This window comes from Rhineura floridana, chromosome 2 (genome assembly GCF_030035675.1).
Source record: "Rhineura floridana isolate rRhiFlo1 chromosome 2, rRhiFlo1.hap2, whole genome shotgun sequence".
In the NCBI taxonomy this organism is placed as follows: Eukaryota; Metazoa; Chordata; class Lepidosauria; order Squamata; family Rhineuridae; genus Rhineura; species Rhineura floridana.
This window is the reverse complement of record NC_084481.1, coordinates 116767436-116788282: the sequence shown is the minus strand read 5'-3', so window position 1 is coordinate 116788282 and position 20847 is coordinate 116767436. Positions and strand designations below refer to the sequence as shown.

Here is a 20847-nt window from a genome sequence, read left to right as displayed (position 1 = left end):
TCTCTCTGTACCATCTGAATCAAGTGCTAGATCAGTGCCTGGAGACTATGGCAGGCTGGATGTGGGCCAAGAAACTGAAACTGAATCCAGACAAGATGGAGGTATTATGTGTTCCAAGTCCAAAATGTGGGGAGGAAGCCTGCTTTGGACAGTATTGTACTCCCATGGAAGGAGCAGGTATCTAGCTTGGGGCTACTCCTGAATCCATCATTGTCACTGGAAGTTCAAGTAGCCTCTTCAGCTAGGACTGACTATTTCCAGCTCCAAGCTGGTTCGTCAGCTATGGCCTCTTTTGAACAAAGATGACTTGGCTACCATATACCCTATGCTCTGACAACCTCCAGATTAGACTATTGCAATGCATTCTACATGGACCCGCCTTTAAACAGTTCAGAAGCTGCAACTGGTGCAAAATGCAGCAGTCAAACAGTTGGTAGGGACAGCTAAAAGAATGCATATAACACCTGTTCGGAAGCAGCTACACTGGGTGCCTATTAGTTCCAAGCCTAATTCAAGGTCCCCACATTAGCGTTTAAAGCCCTAAATGACTTGACCCCTAAGTATCTGAAAAAACAACTCCCTTCCTATTAAGCCAGCCCAGAGATAAGCGCAGTGAAGGAGTCCCTCCTAGAGATTCCACTACTTTCAAGAGGTCCTAGTGGCAGTAGCTTGTGATAGGGCCTTCTTGGTGATGGCTCCAAGAATGCAGAACTCCCTCCACACTCAGGTGCATCTGGTACCATATCTTTATAGCTTCTGTTGGTTGCTGAAGATGCCCCTCTTTACCCTGGCCATTGAAAATTGAAGCAAACTGAAAAAATGGTTCTGGTGTCTTTATTTATTGTAGGGAATTACTCTTTTGGGGTTATGGGTGGAGTTCAGGCATTTTATTGTTTTAATTGTATTGCATTTTATATGCTGTTAGCACCCTGGGACCTTCTGATAAAGAGCAGATAAGAAATACAAAAAACAAAATCAATCAATAATATAGTATCCCCAACAGAGATAACAGACATGCAAAAATTGCCAGCTTTTTCTCATTTTGGGTGTTACTGTAGCACTGGAATGGAACCCATTAACAGAAGAGGCTGTCAACAGGTTATGAACAGTGCAAATGACTACTATATTAGACCAAAGCATTTTCCTGCCCAGTTTCATTAGGCACAGCTCTGGAACACGTGCAGTTATTTTCTGAAGCTTTAGAAAGGGAAAACTGCTGAACATCCTGGTAACACAAGCTTACAATGGGCTCTGCCATGTATTATTTTAATCAGATCACTTCATTAGGTTTTCTGGAGAATTTACAAGAAATATTAATGATCACATTTTAAAATTATTTTAGTAGAGAACAGTATGCTGGACTAGATGGGCCACTGGCCTGATCCAGCAGGCTCTTCTTATGTTCTTATGTTCTGAACTGACAGTCAGTCTCTAGGAGGCCTCAGAAAGTTAAACAATACTACCAAGAGTAAAACAGATAATGTGGTAATGTTAAACGATGCTGGAGCTTGTTCAGATCTGTTAGATATAACAATGGTGTCTTAACTTATGCTGGGCAAAAGAGGGGAAACTACTATCGGGAAATGACTCTAGACTTCAGCTTTTATGCAAACCCCCTGCTGCCTAAATCCTGGTATTTTGAGATAAAAGCTTCTCTTTCAGATCCTCCCCCACTTTATACACTGACCGCATTCACACAACATGTTAAGTCAAGCCATGGCTTAGTACGAATGTGCTGGCTCTTGAGGAGGAGTCTGCAGCTGTTTCCCCCCTCCCTAGGCTTTTTAGGCTTAGAACAGCCTTTCCCAAACTTTGGGTCCCCAAGATGTTGTTGGAGTACAACTCCCATCAGCCCCAGCCAGCATGGCCAATGGTCAGGAATAATGGAAACTGTAGTCCAGCAACATCTGGGGACCCAAAGGTTGGACAAGGCTGGGTTAGAGCATTGTCCAAGCCCAGGATCATAGTTAATGTCTCTTCTCCGTCACCACTATCTTTAACTATGGTTATAAATCATGATTCACTAATAGGAAAAAACCTTGCGGTTTAAGAACGTACCTATAGCCCACAGATATTTCTATCAAACTTTAAAAAGCAGGGGAATTGGGCAGCTATAGTGAATGTACCAGGGGAGCAGGAGACCTGACCTCCTCTCTGAGATATTGTACTGCCCTACAAATTTGTCAAAATGCAAACACAATTTAGGTTGGTCTTTCACAGTTCAATCCACTTGCTGTGTAGCTTGGAAGAATTTGGTAACATTCTTTGGAAGGAGAAGGAGGGGATTTGAAGGGGATGGGGAGGGAAGGGGCAAGAGGGAGGGGGAGGGAAGGGGCAAGAGGGAGGGGATAGGAAGGAAAAGGGAGGGTGGGTTTGATCTAGGGTTGCCAGGTTCAGGGCCTGAGAATGATTCTGTATCTTTAAGAGAAGAGAAAATTCAGCCAAGTACAGGTTTTCTTGCAACACTGTAATGGGAAAAACCACTAGGTGAAATTCTACCTTCCCCCTGCACAACTTTTAAAGATACAGAATACCTCCTGGAGGCTGGGCCAGGCAACCCTAGTTTGATCATTTGCATACTTTTTGAGTTCAATGGAATTTATTTCTGTGCAATCATGTTTGAAAATGGAAATGGACTGCCTTCAAGTCGACCGAACTTATGGCGACCCTTTGAATAGGGTTTTCATGGTAAATGGTATTCAGAGGTGGTTTTACCATTGCCTTCCTCTGAGGCTGAGAGGCAGTGACTGGCCCAAGGTCACCTACTCAGCTTCATGGCTGTGTGGGGATTCGAACCCTGGTCTCCCAGGTCCTAGTCCAACACTGACCCAGGGGAGGGGCGGGGAGGGGGGAGGAGATTGGGTGGGTGGGCACTGGCAGACGGGAAAACCCTTTCCTTTCCAAAAGGAAAACATTGTGAACAGTATCATTGCTTTTCAGCATTTCCCCCACCTTTTTATTCTACAGCAGGCACATGTAGCCTCCCACACAAATTTAAACCAAAGCTTTCCCTGACCACATCCACACCAGGCCTTTATTTCACTTTGGAGAGTCATGGCTTCTCTCAAAGAATCCTGGGAAGTGTAGTTAGTGAAGGGTGCTGAGAGTTTCTAGGAGACACCCTGTTCCCCTCACAGACCTTCAAGCAGAGTGGCTGACTGTTAAACCAGTCTGGCAACGGGAGCTCTCTCAGTAGAATAGGAGTCTCCTCTTAGCACCCTTCACAAACCACACTTCCCAGGATTCTCTGAGGGAAACCATGACTGTCTCATGTGAAATCAAAGTCTAAATTAATATTAAAAAATAAAGCCTTGCCCTTTCTTGAGCTACCACAGTGTCAGCAGTTATCTTCTGCTCTTGGTTTCCTTCTACCTTCACGTCTATTCTGGGAGATATAGTGAGAAAATAAGTTTACTTAAATGCAGTTGTCCTTGGGATCCAAAATTTTCCTGAAGTAGCTTGGTAAAACCTCTCTTTTTAATACCTGCAAATCACAACATTTTTATAACTATTCAACAGCAGGAATTATCCCGCAGTGTCATAAAGGGCTCCCCAGTCATGAAAGAAACCACTGAAGTATCCTCAAGCCTGACAGCCAGACAAACACAGACTTCTTTTAGCTGGTTGTCCTCTCAATCTGAGCAAAGGAAAGGATTTACAAGATGAAGAAGAAAGGAGCCAGAGTTGTTCATTGGTGATCACGAGTAAGATTGTCTTTCAAGATAAGGTCTTTAACAGTAGGTCCATAAGTGACTGTGGAGGCCAATTCTGGATCCACACGGCCTCCCACAATGAGAACATAGGTTTCCAGATGGATTTTCTTGGAAGACGCCTGTGCGTGAATTTGTTTTATGTAGGGAGATCGGTGCATGACGATCAACACACAATCTTGACAGAAAAAGGCTTTGATCCAATGGCATGGGATACCACGACAATTGGAAGTCCTTTATCTGCTGCAGCCTTCATCCGCCTTCACAGCAGTTGTAACGTACACATTGTTATCCTCCGCCTGTTCTGCCGTTGAGGACACTCTTGGATCGTTCTTTGTCTGGTTCCTCTCCCTTGACCTTACCGCCATGGGTGACCCTGCTGGGAGTACATAACTCCCGACAGCATCGCACAGGGTTCATTGGAACATGCAAGCCCACTCACCACTACAAGGTGACAATCCAGAGAGGGGGCCAGAGCTGTATCTGCACACAGCACACTATAAAGCTCTCCACATCAGGGGCGCATTGAAGAAAAAAAAGAAGTCATACTTGACCCTGCTGGCTGATTCAAGTAGGCAAACATATCATCACTTTAATAGTACTGCTTGGAAATGAACAAAATGGTACTTTGCTCTCTGTCTCAACAAGGTCTACACAAGAGTTGGTCTGGAAGGAGTTTCCTAGTAACGATCTTTACATGTTTTTAAAGCAAAAATAAACAAACCTTTCTAAAATACTGATAGTATATTGATCCTGATTCTGATCTTGAGTCTGAGTGCTTTTACACAGGGCTGGCACCAAAAGGTGGCCAGGTCAGGCCCTGGCCAAGGGCTCCTGCAGCCCACAGGGCCCCCTGAAGGTCCCCTCATTAGGGTGGGAGAGTAGCATTCCACTACTGAGGATTCCAGGGAGGGAAGTTCCTGTTTGCTCACTCCACCTACCTCTCTCCTGTCTGCTGCTGCTGTGCATGCTGTGTGTACAGAGCTACCATCAACCAAGATGGCAGCAGAGACTCCTTTAAGGAGCTGATGCCCTTACCTCCATCTTGGTTGATGACAGGCATGTGTGCGCATGTAGCATACCGCACATGCGTGCCATCAACCAAGATGGCGGCGAGGGTATCAGACTCTTAGAGAAGCCTCTGCTGCCATCTTGGCTGATGGCAGCCCTGCGCACACAGCGCGCAGAGGCAAAACCAGGAAAGAGGTAGGTCAAACAGGCAGGAGCTGCACTCCCGGGACAGGCTGGTGCCCAAGGGTCCAGTCATGCCTGGCACCAGCCCTGCTTTTACACAAGATCAGGTTTTTGTGTAAAAGAATTTCTCATCTGTTTCACAAACTCATATATTCCTTACTACAAGGAACTGTTGTTTTAATTTGTTTTACAAATTACCTCCTGCTCCTGTCCTGAAGCAGATTCAGGCATCTCCTAAGAGTCTTTGTCAAGAATCCTACATTGTAAGTCAATTTGTGTGTAGCAATTGTGCACAATTATGCAGAAATGGACAGAACTTATGGGAGCTCTAATGTGAAACTGTGGGAGAACAAGTGTCCTTTGAATTTTGAACTTTACCACAATCAACATATGAACAATAAGATCTTCACAGGTGAAAAACTTTAACAACACTGACTCCAGCCAAGAACTCACTTTGAGGTTCTTGCACTCGGGTCCTGCTTGCGGGCTTCCCCCAGGCACCTGGTTGGCCACTGTGAGAACAGGATGCTGGACTAGATGGGCCACTGGCCTGATCCAGCACGCTCTTCTTACGTTCTTATGTTCTTATGAGGTATATCTCTATGCAGTTCAGAAAGGTTTTAAACTTTACATAGCAAAGCCATCAGAAACTTGCTTTCATTCTAAAAATTGGAGAGAAGGCTCACTGCCTTGTTGGTGTGTGAAATGCCAGTTGGTGGAATAGTCAATGATATGCTAATTTATTCTAACATATATACAATATGGGGAAAACCTGCTATAGAAATTGAGAAATTGGGGGGATGGGAATGGCACATGAAGGCTACACAAGCATGCAATTGTGACACTAGTTTGAGTGGAATAACTACTGATCTTTATTTGTTTCCTTTTCCCTCTATAACAATGAAAAACAAGTTCAAAATCATAATATGAAATCCTTCCTTGCACAATTTTCTTTTCAACAATATATCTTCTCCCCCTTCAAGGAAAACGTGACTGCTCCAGTCAAAATAAATACTTGAATTAACAAGACATGTGTGTTTCAGACTATAACTGTCAATCTGAATTTCCAGCTGACAATTATTCTTACTGTTCAACAATACACTCTCAACTATCAATTATGAATAATTCAAATGATTATATTCTATTTCATATACTACTACTGAATTCATTTAATGTATGTGGCACAGACCTTTTATAGGATATGTGAAAAATAAAATCCACTAGCATTCTCTTTTCATATTCATACTTGTCTGCAAAACAATGCTTTTACTAAATGTAAAACTGTCTCTGAGAAAGATGACAAAATTAATGAAATAGCCATTTTGTGGGGAAAAACTGGTATAATCCTCTCCCTCCCCACTAACTTTGCAATCTACATGATAAAATGTCTATGAAATCAAAATATTCAGACATGCGGTGAAATGAATTACATGCAAAAATGTAGCAAGTCCCTTTTTTGTGATACTGTGCAATTTCTTGGAGAACACTTCCAGAATACTTGCTGGGCCTATAATAGGGCCTCATAAAATGGGCTAAAGGAATATGAAAATGTTCATCTCTGGTATTATTTTTTTTAAAAATATTATATAATTATTATAAAATAATATAAAATTATTATTATATTCATCAAAAGACCTCATAGAACATAATATAATATCAACATATAACAGAATATCCATATAATAAAATATAATAAATGAATTAAAATGCTTATATAAATACGATTCAAATATTAAGCAATACATAGTAATAGATAATACATAAAACTGCTCTTTTTTCTCATATAACAGAACAGCAGAGTTATATTTATTATTTATATCCTGCCTTTTTGGGTCAACAGATTCTTATTCAATGATTAATTGATGATGTGCACATGATGCTCCCTTGCCCATAAGAGATGCCCCTTTATTTCTGTTATGAGGGAAGCTTCATTCAATAGCACTGTTCAGTGAAATGAATGCTGCAGCCAAACACTAAAATATATCAAAGATTTTTTTAAAATGCTTATGGCTGATAGATATTGTGGTATTCCCGATCTCTATGTATGGATGTGAAAGTTGGACAGTGGAAAAAGCAGCAAGAGAAAAATCAATTCATTTGAAATGTGGTGTTGGAGGAGAGCTTTGAGCATACCATGCACCGAGAAAAAGACAAATAATTGGGTGTTAGAACAAATTAAACCAAAACTATCACTACAAGCTAAAATGATGAAACTGAGGTTATCATACTTTGGACACATAATGAGAAGACATGGTTCACTAGAAAAGACAATAATGCTGGGGAAAACAGAAGGGAATAGAAAAAGAGGAAGGCCAAACAAGAGATGGATTGATTCCATATAGGAAGCCACAGACCTGAACTTACAAGATCTGAACAGGGTGGTTCACAACAGATGCTATTGGAGGTCGCTGATTCATAGGGTCACCAAAACAAAAACAAAAATTATGAAGGAACACTATGTGAAAGAAAAAACTGAAAACAATGCAACAGACATATACCACAGTTAAGACAAAGAGGAAGTTTCTAACTCTGATCTCAGCTCAGCTAAGCTATGAATCACTGCATGACATCAAGGTGAACTGATATGCCATATCTGTGGGGATCTAACAAAGTGCAATGATCACCTTGCCAAAGCTTAGTCCTTGATAATGTTCACCTTTCAGAAGGAGGCGGGAGGGGGAAAAGCCTTACCTTAGAGCCAGGTTTTATATCTACAGTAGATGTAGTTACTGCGGTAGATGTTTCACTGACCATGCTTGAGGGTCTTTGGTTTATCTGATGCTTGGGCATAAGTGAATTGTGCCTAGAAAAAGAAAGAGTAAGGTATTTATGACATATTTGATTTTTCCCCCTCCAGAATGTCTTTTTCACTCTTGTATAACCATGCTACAAGCATAGATTGCACTTATAAGCTTTTCCACTCTTGCGCCAATGCAATAAATTGTTGGCTTATAACAGCTTTCAAACAGATAACACTGCTAACAGAAGCATGGTGGTTCAATTCATCATGTAATTTAACCACCATCTTCTATACATTTCAACTAATAGATATGCATTGATGTACTTACATCGTATTTAACATATTTATAGATTAAAATATTTTAAGAGCCTAAGAAGTTGTTACTGTCAGCAGTGACTATAATTTCCTGCAGAGAGCAAGTCAGGATAATTTTATTTAGTTATTTCTGTATGTTCAACTGAACTTTGTAACTCTACTGAAATGAGCTAGAAGATATTGTCATATTTAAAGGTTTCCGTTTTAAAGTACCAGTTATATTCTCACATATTGTCACACTACTTAAGTATATTCACTTAAGAAAACTAATTAAGGGCACAGGAGCAGGAGGGAGTGCCTACTGCTCTTTGACTTGAAGTGGTTTAGAGACAGGGTCAGTTTTTGCAGCAACTGCTTAACGCAAAGCCCGTATTACATAAAACATTAACCATTCCGGATTCATTTCAGTGTAAGACCTAGTTCACTCAGATATCTCAGTCAGTGGTTGCTCATATGATTTCACAGTGGAAACATCAGCCAAGGCTATCCTGGGCAAGAAACGTGTTGTGTCCCACTCATGAGCCATGGAAATCAGGTGATCTTGCTGTAGGAGGCACATATTAAAATAGTTGCACAATTGAGGCCTGCCATTGGAAACGTCAGCAAGCACAAAACAGAACAGCTAACGTCCTGACTCAAAACATCATCTTGACCACAGAATCTTCTACATGTCAAGCTTAAAAAGTAAAACACTCTTTTCTGCTGGTGGTTGTATCATAAATTCCCATCACAAAAACACAAGGATATTTATTTGCATTAGAAAGCTGGGAAAGAGGGATGAGGAGAAAGACTTGTTTTGGGTAAGCAGGGCTAAGCTGGCTTATTCTTGAATTTTTAAATCTATATATATATATATTATAGATTTTCATGTCTGCCTTCAACTATTATAAGTGTTCAGACCGGAGCAGCTTAGAAACTGGAACAGCAGGAAGTAAAACAAATATCTTTAGCTACCAAGCACTTGAAGTCCCTGAATGTCAGGAGATAACAGACAAGTATGTGATCTCCCACATTCATATTTGTAAGAGTGATCATGTTGCCTCTTAACTTTTCTATTAGTTATATCAAGACTCTTCATTTCTTCCAGACATGAAACTATGCTTGTACCCTTTCCACTGCTATGGCAATTCCTGTATAAACATTTCATTATAAAACAAATCTAAAATCAGCTCTGTGTTAAAGACACAGAGAGATGAGAAGAAAATTCTAGTCAACTTAATGATGTCAAGTTGGAATTTTTCATTAATTTAAAATGAAATTATATTCTTTTTTCTTTTCCTTTTTCTTTTGCTAGTGGAGGTTTTTTTACAGTCTGACAATACAACCTCTCTCCATGACATATACATATATATGCCAAAAAAAAAAAAAAGCAATCTCCCCCTCCCTGAACCTGCCATTAAATAGATAATATTGTTCATCTTTATGTTCAGGGAGTACAAGTGTCTAATTCTTTAAGTGGAATACTATGGACTTTTATGAAGGATAAAAACCCAGCACATAAGGGGAAGAGCTTTCTAACTGTTGTTTTAGCTCATTACACTTAATGAATAGCACATCTTTATTATACAGCCACATAAGTGGCTGTATAATATAGTCAGCATGGCTTTTTTGCATTCCACAATGTTAAATCGAAAATACCCCCATGCCATTCTGATGCTTCCCATAAGTTCATTTCAAAACAAAACCTTACAAAACTTATAGTCCTGAACTCAGAAATGCTTGCTTAACAACAGTCTAAATTTTCATGGCGATACACAGAAAAACCAGAGAGAAGTGAGAGTTCAAAGTGTAAAAAGAGAGAGAGAAAAACCAGAGCCCCTTTAGACTTTTTTCTGTCAGAGTTCTTGTTGAAATTAATTAAACAATCAGTCATGTTCACAGAGAACATGTAATCCTATTACTGACCTTGCCCCATACTCTGACCTTCATCTTCCGCAGTGTAAAAGTTAAAATGCTTGGCTGATATTTAACTAATTTAAGAAATTTTGCATTGAACTCAATGATAATGTTGGGCATACTCAGCAAGAACCAACTGTCAGTGTTCTAAAAGCCAGACTCACAGCTACTGGGCTTGCCTAATCAGGGGGCCACGCCCACACAAGACCTTTATTTCACTTTAGACAGTCATGGCTTCCCCAAAAGAATCCTGGGAAATGCAGGTTGTGAAGGGTGCTGAGAGGAGACTCCTAATCCCCTGACAGAGCTCCATTAGCCAGAGTGGTTTAACAGTCAGCCACTCTGCTTGAAGGTCTGTGAGGGGAACAGGGTGTCTCCTAGAAACTCTCAGCACCCTTCACTAACTACACTTCCCAGGATTCTTTGAGAGAAGCCATGACTCTCCAAAGTGAAATAAAGGCCTGGTGTGGATGTGGTCAGGGACAGCTTTGGTTTAAATTTGTGTGGGAGGCTACATGTGCCTGCTGTAGAATAAAAAGGTGGGGGAAATGCTGAAAACCAATGATACTGTTCACAATGTTTTCCTTTTGGAAAGGAAAAGGGCTTCCCCTCTGCCAGTGCTCACCCATCCAATCTCCTCCACTCCCCCTCCCCTCCCCCCTCCCTCCCCCCTTCCTGTCCTCCTCCTCCCCTCCCTGCTCCTTCCCCAGGTCAGTTTCACCTATCCTAAGCATCATTGTACAGGCGTAAATCCCACTGAACTCAAAAAACATGCAAATGATCAAACCTGCCCTCCCCTCTTCCTCCTTCTATCACCTCCTCCTTGCCCCTTCCCTCCCCTTCCTTCACCCCTCCCTTCCCCTCCCCCATCCCCCTCTGAGCATATGGTGAGTGGTGACAACACCTGCCATCTCCAAAGATGGAGAATTACATTTTTGTATGATTGTTGGTGTTCTTACTTTGCTTCTTTCCTGTATTACTACTGTTTCTACAGAGAATCTAACCTAGAAAATTATATTTCTCTCATTATTCATCACAGAAATCTGTGTCAAATTTATTTTCATTAATTTCAAAGCCTTTTTATTGGTCAATGTCATATGATGGTGGAGATAGCCTTTTGTGTTTCAAACTGATGGTTAAGGTATATTTCTATTTCGGGCGCATTAACAGTTGAATCTGAAAATGCAATTTGATGTAAAATCAGTCTAATTACAATATGTTGCTACTTAAGTAATAGCTGTTGGGAAAAAACAAACTTGGCCTGCCCAGGATGCATGTTTTCAGCCTGCTATGCTTAAACTACTCCACTTAAGGAAAGGTGGGCATGGGCAATTAGAAACATAAGAGCACACCTAGAATTTTGCTAAAATATATTTCACCTTCCACTGTCTTATCTTGTGCAAATGGAGACACTCCTCATGTCCCTTGGAAACTATTCTGCAGAAGAGTCAGTGCCATTATTCCACAATTGTTTCTGGAGCTTTTTTTTTTTAGTGTTGCGAAGTGTTGATGTACTTCACATATTCATAGAAACAGAAGCAAAAGAAAATGATTTACTATAGGAAAGTTCACTAAAATTGCAAAGTAAATCAAATATATTTAAAGTGACTATCTGAATTATATTAATTGTTTTAATATTGTCACTTCCTCCCTGCTAAAACAAGATCAGCACAACACGTCTTGTTCCTGTTATTTGAGCTGACTGCACATGTTGCCACCACTCACCATATGCTCAGAGGCATATGTTACCAAATTCTTCCAAGCTACACAGCAAGTGGATTGGACTCTGAAAGACCAACCTAAATTGTGTTTGCATTTTGACAAATTTGTAGGGCAGTACAATATCTCAGAGAGGAGGTCAGGTCTCCTGCTCCCCTGGTGCATTCACTATAGCTGCCCAACTTCCCTGCTTTTAAAAGTTTGATAGAACTATCTGTGGGCTATAGGTACATTCTTAAACCGCAAGGTTTTTTGCCTATTAGTGAATATAGCATCTATATGCTAAGCACAATGAGCATACTTAGCTGTTTTCTTGGACATTTGCCCATTCTGCTTTCATTGCTGTACATAGTAAGCCCAGGAAGAAAAGTAGAATGTTTTCTTATTTCATTTCTTACTATACAAGCAGGCATATGTCTCTTTAGGTAGTCAGGTGTGTGTCTTTTTTTTCCAGTGGGAATAAACCCAGCTTGCATCTCATGTTCCATAATTAACCTTGTTATGCCCTACCACTTATCTTCTAGGGAGGCAACATTATGCTGACATTCCTTATTGAAACCTAACCTGCTATGTCCAAAATGGTGATGATGATGTGAAGTTGAGACTGAATACAAGCAGTCAGGAGCTTAGACTCAACATCTAGTCTTAGCTGCATGAACACAAATGAGTGAAGTTATTTAAAGTTCATATGATTATCTGGTAGGGCATTGTATAAAAAACTTATTGTATGAACAAATTCCTTTTATCACAATAACTGCAAATGCTAGAGATAGTAGGATGAAGCATTGGGGGTATAGCTGACTTTAGATAGAATTTGGCCACTGGAATCTTGGAAACAAGGCCTGGAGAGGAAGAGTCTGCACAGACTACAGAGCCCGATGAACTACATACTAGAGTCCTGAAGGAACTGGGTGGAGAACTCTCGGAACCACTGTCTATTGTCTTTGCGAAATCTTGGAGGATGGGTGAAGAGCCAGATGACTGGAGGAGGGCTAATGTGGTCCCTGTCTTCAAGAAGGGCAAAAAGGAGGCACCTGGGAACTACCGACCAGTCAGCCTGACATCAATCCCTGGGAAAATTCTGGAGCAGGTTATAAAGCAGACGGTCTGTATGCACCTTGAAAACAATCCACTGATTACTAGAAGCCAACATGGATTTGTCAAGAACAAATCCTGCCAAACTAATTTTATCTCATTTTTTGATCAGGTAACCTCCCTAGCAGACTGTGGGGATGCTGTGGACATAACATATTTTAGCGAAATGTGAGCTGGATGGAACAACTATCAGGTGGATCCACAGTTGGCTACAGAATCATATTCAAAGAGTGCTTATCAATGGTTCCTTCTCAAACTGGGTGAAGGTGATGAGCAGGGTACCACAGGGCTCGGTCCTGGGCCCAGTGCTCTTCAACATTTTTATTAATGACTTGGATGAGGAGGTGAAGGAACACTTATCAAATTTACAGATGATACAAAACTGGTAGGGATAGTTAATACCTTGGAAGACAGAATCAAAATTAAAAGGGATCTTGATAGGCTGGAGCACTGGGATGAAAACAACAGGATGAAATTCAACAGGGATAAGTATAAAGTTCTACACCTAGGAAAAAGAAACCAAAGGCACAGTAATAAGATGGGAGATATCTGGCTTAGCAATACTACATGGAAGAAGAATCTTCGGATTGTTGTTCATCATTGTGCTTTTAAATTGTCTTTTGTGTTTTAAAATGTGGATATTTGTTTTTATTGTTTTTAATTGCTGTAAACTGCCCATAGAGCTTCGGCTATGGGGCGGTATATAAATGTAATAAATAAATAAATAAACAAACAAACAAGCTGAATATGAGCCAAGTGTAATGTGGCTGCAAAAAAGGCTAATCCTATTTTAGGCTGCATTAACAGAAGTATAGTTTCCAAATCATGTAAAGTATTGGTTCCTCTCTATTCAGCACTGGTTAGGCCTCATCTTTAGTATTGCATCCAGCTCTGCACACCACACTTTAAAGAGGATGAAAACCAACTGGAACGAGTTCAGAGGAGGGCAACTGGGATGATCAGGGAACTGGAAACAAAGCCCTATGAGGAGAGACTGAAAGAACTGGGCATGTTTAGCCTTGAGAAGAGAAAACTGAGGGGGAGATATGATACTTGCAAGTACTTGAAAGGTTGCCACACAGAGGAGGGCCAGGATCTTTTCAATGGTCCCAGAGTGCAGGACATAGAATAATGGGCTCAAGTTACAGGAAGCCAGATTTCGAATGAACATCAGGAAAACCTTCCTAACTGTTAAAGAGGAATGACAATGGAACCAATTACCTAGGGAGGTGGTGGGCTCTCCAACACTGGAAGCATTCAAAAGGCAGCTGGACAGCTACCTGTCAGGTATGCTTTAATTTGAATTCCTTCATTGAGCAGGGGGTTGGACTCGATGACCTTATAGGCCCCTTCCAACTCTATGATTCTATGATACTGCATGAATAAGACCGAGAATGGGGAAGCTGTGGGTATCCACATTTTGTTGGACTCCAACTGCCATCAGTCCTAACCAGTATGGCTATTAGTCAAGGACGATTGGAGCTAAAGTCCAACAATATCTGGAGTGCCACAGGTTCCCTATCCCTGACTTAGGCTGAGTCCAATACCAGCAGCAAAATTATATGAGAATTTTAGGCAGTATGATTTCAGATCACTGGGTGGGAATACCATTTTCAATGCTCCCCACATTAAAAAAAACCTTTCAGAATTAAGTAAATCAAGGTGATAGGATCTAGGCAACTCTGCCTCTTGCTGTGCTACTTAACATACTAGGAATTATCTTACTTTTTATATTATGGAACCATTCAAAACATGATCATTCCCTTGCAGTCTGAACCTACACATAAGGAACCTACCACTTCATTCTGCTACATGCATAAATAAGGTCTTAAATGCCTGCCACAAGGGGAAACCTGCATGCCCAAATACTATACTTGGATATATTTCAGCCTTGTCCCTATCAATATTGATAGGTGCTCCTGGTAGAAGAGTGGGATGTATTCTTTGGGACTTTCGTGTAAATCATGCATCAGCTTCACATCATTTTAATAGCAGTAAAGAATGGTTAGAAGTAAAATCTACAAAAATTGCATTTATTTCACTGCATCACCCCCCAAGAATTGGAGGGGGCTACATCTTGTGCTTGGCTTTAAGAAAGAAAATAGTCCAAGCAGTGCTGTAACTAGGCAGGTGCAGCAGGTGCACAGGCACTGGTCCCAGGACGAAGGGGGCCCTGAAATGGATTTGCTGAAATGAAAATTATTTATAAACAATTGTTATATTGTATTTGTTTTATTATTATTATTGCTGAAATGAAAATTATTTATAAACAATTGTTATATCATATTTGTTTTATTATTATTTTTCCCCCCAAAAAAAGTAAGGGGCCCAAAAATAAAACCTTGCACAGGGCACATGAAAAGCTAGTTATGCTACTGAGTCCAAGCTATGTGACTCCAGGGTCGAGGTAGGGATGAAGTTATTAAAATAGTGTCATATTCTTTATAGACTGTTAACCTGGAGTAAATAAAATGTGGGATTCACAAGATAACAAAAATATTTTGCCACCTAGACAAAAATGGGTACCATAGGTTGTATACCAAATTTATACAGGCCTGCAGGAAGAACCCTTCTCCTTCTGGGCTTCTCATGCCACTAGTAATTTAATACCAAACTATTTAATATGTATAAATGAAGTTTAAATATTTGTAAAATGAATTTAGCAGAGATAATAACTGCTTAATTTAGAATGAAGTAGTAGAAAATCTATTTTTCTGGGAATATATAAAAGACAATATAAAATCACCAAAAAAAAGTAATAAAAGTTAATATATAATCACGTACAACTCAGTAGGTTGATCACAATGTTGATGACTATTGATAAAACCAAAATCAATTCCAAATCAAAGTAAATTTTCTTCAACTGTGGTTTCCTGGTTTACTTTGACACCCAAACTGTGCAAACACCGAACACTCATTGGCTCAATTTAGATATAATGGTACTTGATCGTAAAACCATGGTTTGGTGATCAGAAACTACATGCAGGTGTATGCATATTCTCCCTATTCTTCTCTTTACACAATCCTTTTCCTTATTTCCTTCGATCAATTTTTGTTGCAATGTCCAAATTGGACACACTATAAACAAACAAATTAGAACTGCCTCTAAATCATAGTTTGCAAACCCATTTCTAGCCAGGGGCATCACTACAGGGGTGCGGAGGGTGCGGCCCGCACCCGGGTGTCACCATGAGGGGGGTGACACCCAGAGCCGCCCCGCCCCGCACCGTTGCCCGGCAAGGCTGCTCCAACTCCTCGGAGGCGAGTGGACGGGTGAGACCTGGAGCAGCGTCGGCAGGGCAAGGGAGGCGCACCAGCGTTCCCAGGCCTTCTCCAGCTGGGTGCCCCTCCGGCGCATGCATTCCCAGGGGCATGGACGGGGCGGCTGGCCAGGAGTGTGTGCGCGTGCACACAAGCCCAGCCACCTCGTCCATGCCCCTGGGAGGGCGCGCACCAGAGGTCCGCACCCCCCCGCACTCCCGCTGGTGATGCCGCTGTTTCTAGCCACTGTTCCAAAGCATGGTTTGGAAGCAATTCCAGGTCAGCAGTTACCACTGTTCATCTGATTTGAATGTTGTGAAAAATTACAGCTGGATCACAAAAGAGGAGGAAGTGCATAAGCCTGGCTATTCAGGCAGGCCTACAAGATCCCGGGAGTAGATTAATTTTATCTTGCTACAGCTGTGGATGGTTTTAGATTAATTTGAGATTGAAGCTTGGTTACCATGTTGTATTTTATATGTAGTATTTTATTCTAATTTGTACGTCGCCTAGAGTGGCCACTGACCCGGCCAGATAGGCAACTCAGAAATAAAATGTATTTATTTATTTAAGCCCACATGATGTTTCTGATTGCCAAGGAGAGTTCAGTGTCTCACATTTAGGTAGTTCTTGAGCTGGTTCAGACAAACCTTGGCTTCCCTACCATGGTTTATTTGGGAGAAACAGCTTGTTTGGATGGCACACTAAGCCAAGGTTTGTGGTTTGTTGCTACCTGATAGAAAAAGGGTAGAAGAAAATGGAAGTGCTCAAGCAACATGAATCAGCATATGGGATATGTACATTATGGTTTAAACCAGCCTGCCCCAACATGCCCTCTAGATACTTTGGACTACAATTCCCATCATTCCTGATAATTGGCCATGATGGCTGGGGCTGATAGAAGTTGTTGGACTACAATATCTCAAGAGTACCAAGCTGGGGAAGGCTGGTTTAAACAAACCACATTCCTTGGCTTAGTGTTATATGTTAACCCGGCCAGTTTTTGTCAATTATATCCAAACCAGAAAACAATGGTTTGAGCAAACTGTAGTTCGCCTGCAAATCAATATTGGAAACCACAGTTTGAATGTGTTTTCTTGTCGGGTTTTGCGCAAGCAAACTATGGAATGCCACAAAACAGGAAATGCATGATGGAAACTAATCATGTGAGCGGAGGAGGAATAGAAGGAGGGAATCAGCCCAAGGCTTGTTTTATCCTTACCCAATAATGGTTGTGCTTGCTTAATATTCCAATAATGAGTTTCATTTATTTATTTATTTATTTATATCTAGCTCTTCCTCCCAGTAGGAGCCCAGGGCAGCAAACAAAAGGACTAAAAACACTCTAAAACATCATAAAAATAGACTTTAAAATATATTACAACAAAACCTCCTTAAAAACATATTAAAACAAAACAGCTTTAAATTTTTTTAAAAAAACAAAAAGCTTTAAAAACATATTAAAAAGCAATTCCAATACAGATTCAGACTGGCATAAGGCATAAACTTTCAAGATCTGTTTTATATCATGTAGTGTATTAGTCATCAAAAACTCATAGGGTTGTACCTAAATCATACTCAGAGAAGACTCAATGAAATCAATGGACTAATATTAGCCATGTCTACTGATTTCAAAGGGTCTATTCTGAGTATGCCTTAGTTGAATTTAAACCAACTAAGGTGAAAAGGGAGGAAAGCTTGATATGTCTATCATTAAAAGCGTTATGCCAACTCTACATATAAACTGAAAATCAAACCAACACAAAGCCTCCTGCCATTATGCCACAGGAGAGTTGATTGTTTATGTCATAGAAGGGGGGCAGGAAGAGCAAAGAGGAAACAAGAATGAAATATTGTTTGGGCTCAGAGGGAAAAAGCAGTTTAAAAAGACAAGGTCTTTGGAGGATAAGGAAGATGCTCAATTCTGCCAACAGAAAAATGTGCCCACATTAAGTTTATTATCTCTTGCAGAATCAAGTCACAACATGCTGGTTAAACAAAGCCAAATTTAACCGAACACATCTATTTAATAAATCTTAATGAGGGCTTTATACATTAAGAGAATACATTTTCAAAACCTTCACAAACTACAGAGACATGCAAGAGTGAATGAGCACATTCTTTGGCATTTAATGACAGGCATCAAAAATAATTTTAAATTTTTGTATACAGGCTCACATGCTAGTACAAACATGCTATGTTAGTTCTGCCAGTGATATGCACCATATAACTGTTAATTTAAAAAAGACAGTTTTCTCTGCTTGTAAAAAAATCTGTAACTTAGAAAAAGTGTCAGAATATGGACAAAAAATAGTTATGCATGAATTAATGTCTTTTTTTTTACCAACTGTGATTCCTCCTCCTCTAAACCAAAGCATGTATGCCATACTCATTTTAAATGTTCAGACAACAGAGTTTGTTAAACTAGCACAATTTGTAAATGTAAAAAAAGGACACAAATTAGCCACATGAAAAACAAAGTTGAGTCTCAAAACATGGCTGAATGAGGCTACACCATACAACATATTGCTGCACTGAAACCTCACTACTTCTTATCTACGTTTAACACAGCCAAATGAAAGCTCTGACAAATTGGCTGTCCTGAATGTTTCTGTGGCTGTCACTGATAATCAAAGAATAAACAAAATAGGTAGGCAAGAGCAATTCTTAGGTCATTGTTCATTATTTCTCCTACAAAAGCACAACCTATCAGAGGCAAACAGCTAGTGAACATGACAATCAGCTTCATGGGTTCACTAAAGATAGGAAAAGGCCAGCCTCCAACATCTACGTGGGATTAAAATGTGTTTTCAACATCCAGCTATTAAACTGATTCAACCCTTCCCCTTCCCCCCAAAAAAAGTTTCAAAAGAAGATTTTTGCAGTACTGGATTCTTGTATTTCCACTATTTAAGCATTTACTTAATATTTATTTTTATTCTACCCTGCCCTCCCTCACAAGAACCCAAGGAGGCTTACAACAATCATAAAAATCCAACACTAAAAGCAAAAGTAAAATCACAATCTACAATTCGTATAGATTTTTTCTGTTTAGTAGGAAGGCCCAGTTTCACAAAAAGAAGATTCACAGTTTTTTAAATAATAGTCTGCAACAAGGTTCATAACCTTATAAAATATCTTATACATTGGCATACGTTATATTAGTTTTGTCTACTTATCTCCACATCAAAGGAAAATGTTTTTAATATTTTGCTGCTATCCACTGCCAAGAAAAACCATATGATGTTTTACATTTTAAAAATTACATCTTATTTGGCTTTGTCCTAATTTAACTAACAAAAAAACATTTTGAAAATTATTTTTCTGTTGGTTTTACCTGTACCCAGATACTGCATTTATCTTTTTTGTGCACCATTTGCAAACATCTCATTAATTAATTTAATTGGAGTTTGTAAAGCAAATATCCTGATAGATTGCATTCAAAATGTTTTCTGCATCTCACTATGACTTCCTTCCTCCAAAAATCAGACTTCAGTCTCTCACATTTTCAGCTAATGAAAGAGATGAAAAGTAGTAGTATATCCAGTTCTAGCTGATTTCATTGGCAATCACTGACTCAATGTCAATTTCTAGCCTCTTCTCTCAACCCTATTTTGTTAACATATGATATATTCCAAGTCCTCTAGGCAGGGAATTTTCATTTCCATGTCCTTTCAGTGACTAGAACAATGTTGGTTTTAAGTAAGAAGCAGTATGTGAAAGATGGGATAAGATGTATATTTTGTCCAATCCTTTATGTTTCTTAAATAAATGGGCTTTTAAAAAAGAGGCCAATGTCAAGAAATTTTACAAAATAAACCAGCATGAGAATCAAATGAGAAAGATTTTATCTCAATATGTCTCATTTGTAGAGGTGTCCTTTGTATTTTTGAAGCCTGGAACTACAGAATAGCGTAAAGCAAGGGGTTCCTTTAGTCATGTATTTGTCATGACCACTGGCTAATCAGCTGTTTGACTGGAAGATGAGCAGGTATTGACTGGTACCTACAGAGTTGCATGAACAGTTGCAGAACATCAGCAATTAATTGTGGATTAAGCAAAATTACTAGGTATGTTACTGCAGCAGCATTTAAGTGATATGATTTCTCCCTAGGTACCTCCATCAGTTTTGGAGTGGGGTATTTAAAGAAGTTAATTTTTTTCTTCACACCATACCCATCTGTTTGTAAAAATATATAATAGGCTAGTAGAGGAACTTGCTTTTCGATCCTCTTCCACACAGACTCTACTCAGAAAATCAGAGAGTAGGTCAGTAGAGTAAAATTTAGGTTGCCCAGCAGCAGTGTTTTCCTGAGTGCTGACCCAACTGAGATCTGATCCAGGAATCTACTGCCTGTGTCAACAATTTCAGACATTTAAAAGAAATAGCAACTGAAACAGGGCAATTTTACTTTCTTTGACTGCTCTTTAATTTAATTAAACTTTTCATGTTTATGGGGCACAAATATCTCTGTTACTCTCTTCTGAGTACTTGTCCTTCCAACTTCTCTATCTCCTTGAATTTCTATAGTAACTAAATATCTTAGCTGAAATATGCTCCAAACCATCCTCTCTCATCAACTAGCACTTTAGGAAAATTAGCTTTTTAGGAAAACCGAAGTAAACTGTACAAGGATCAGCCTTGCGATACTAATGAAAATATTTTTCTCTAAGCCTACAGTGTGAAAAGAACCACCATCAAGTTTGTCTACAATTGGACTTCTGGGAAGGGTTGCTTTGCCTGTGCTGCCTCTGAGCGAGCTCTCGTCTCAGAAGAAGCTTTTTCAGCTTTAAAATTAGTCAGAATGCTCTTTTTGACTGATAAAGATTTTCTCCCGGTCAGGGAGAAACGTAGAGATCAACCCCAAAGCCTGTTTTTGTGGGGAGGACTGGATTTCATTTATTTATGAGAGAAAG

General features: G+C 39.9%; 1 protein-coding gene and 1 non-coding gene across 8 annotated transcripts in view; both read right to left on the bottom strand.

The window, feature by feature from the left end:
• The window catches only part of PLEKHA7 (pleckstrin homology domain containing A7), a 326893-nt gene that overhangs the window by 150658 nt on the left and 155388 nt on the right, over positions 1-20847 (bottom strand). For all 7 annotated transcript variants that reach the window (XM_061610260.1, XM_061610258.1, XM_061610259.1 and 4 more), the window contains one exon: positions 7596-7707. In XM_061610260.1, coding sequence (XP_061466244.1) covers positions 7596-7707 — 112 coding nt within the window. The remainder of the gene's footprint in view (positions 1-7595; positions 7708-20847) is intronic.
• LOC133378654 (small nucleolar RNA SNORA54) lies at positions 989-1114 on the bottom strand. Its single transcript, XR_009761087.1, has one exon. It is a non-coding gene; the product is annotated as a small nucleolar RNA SNORA54 (small nucleolar RNA).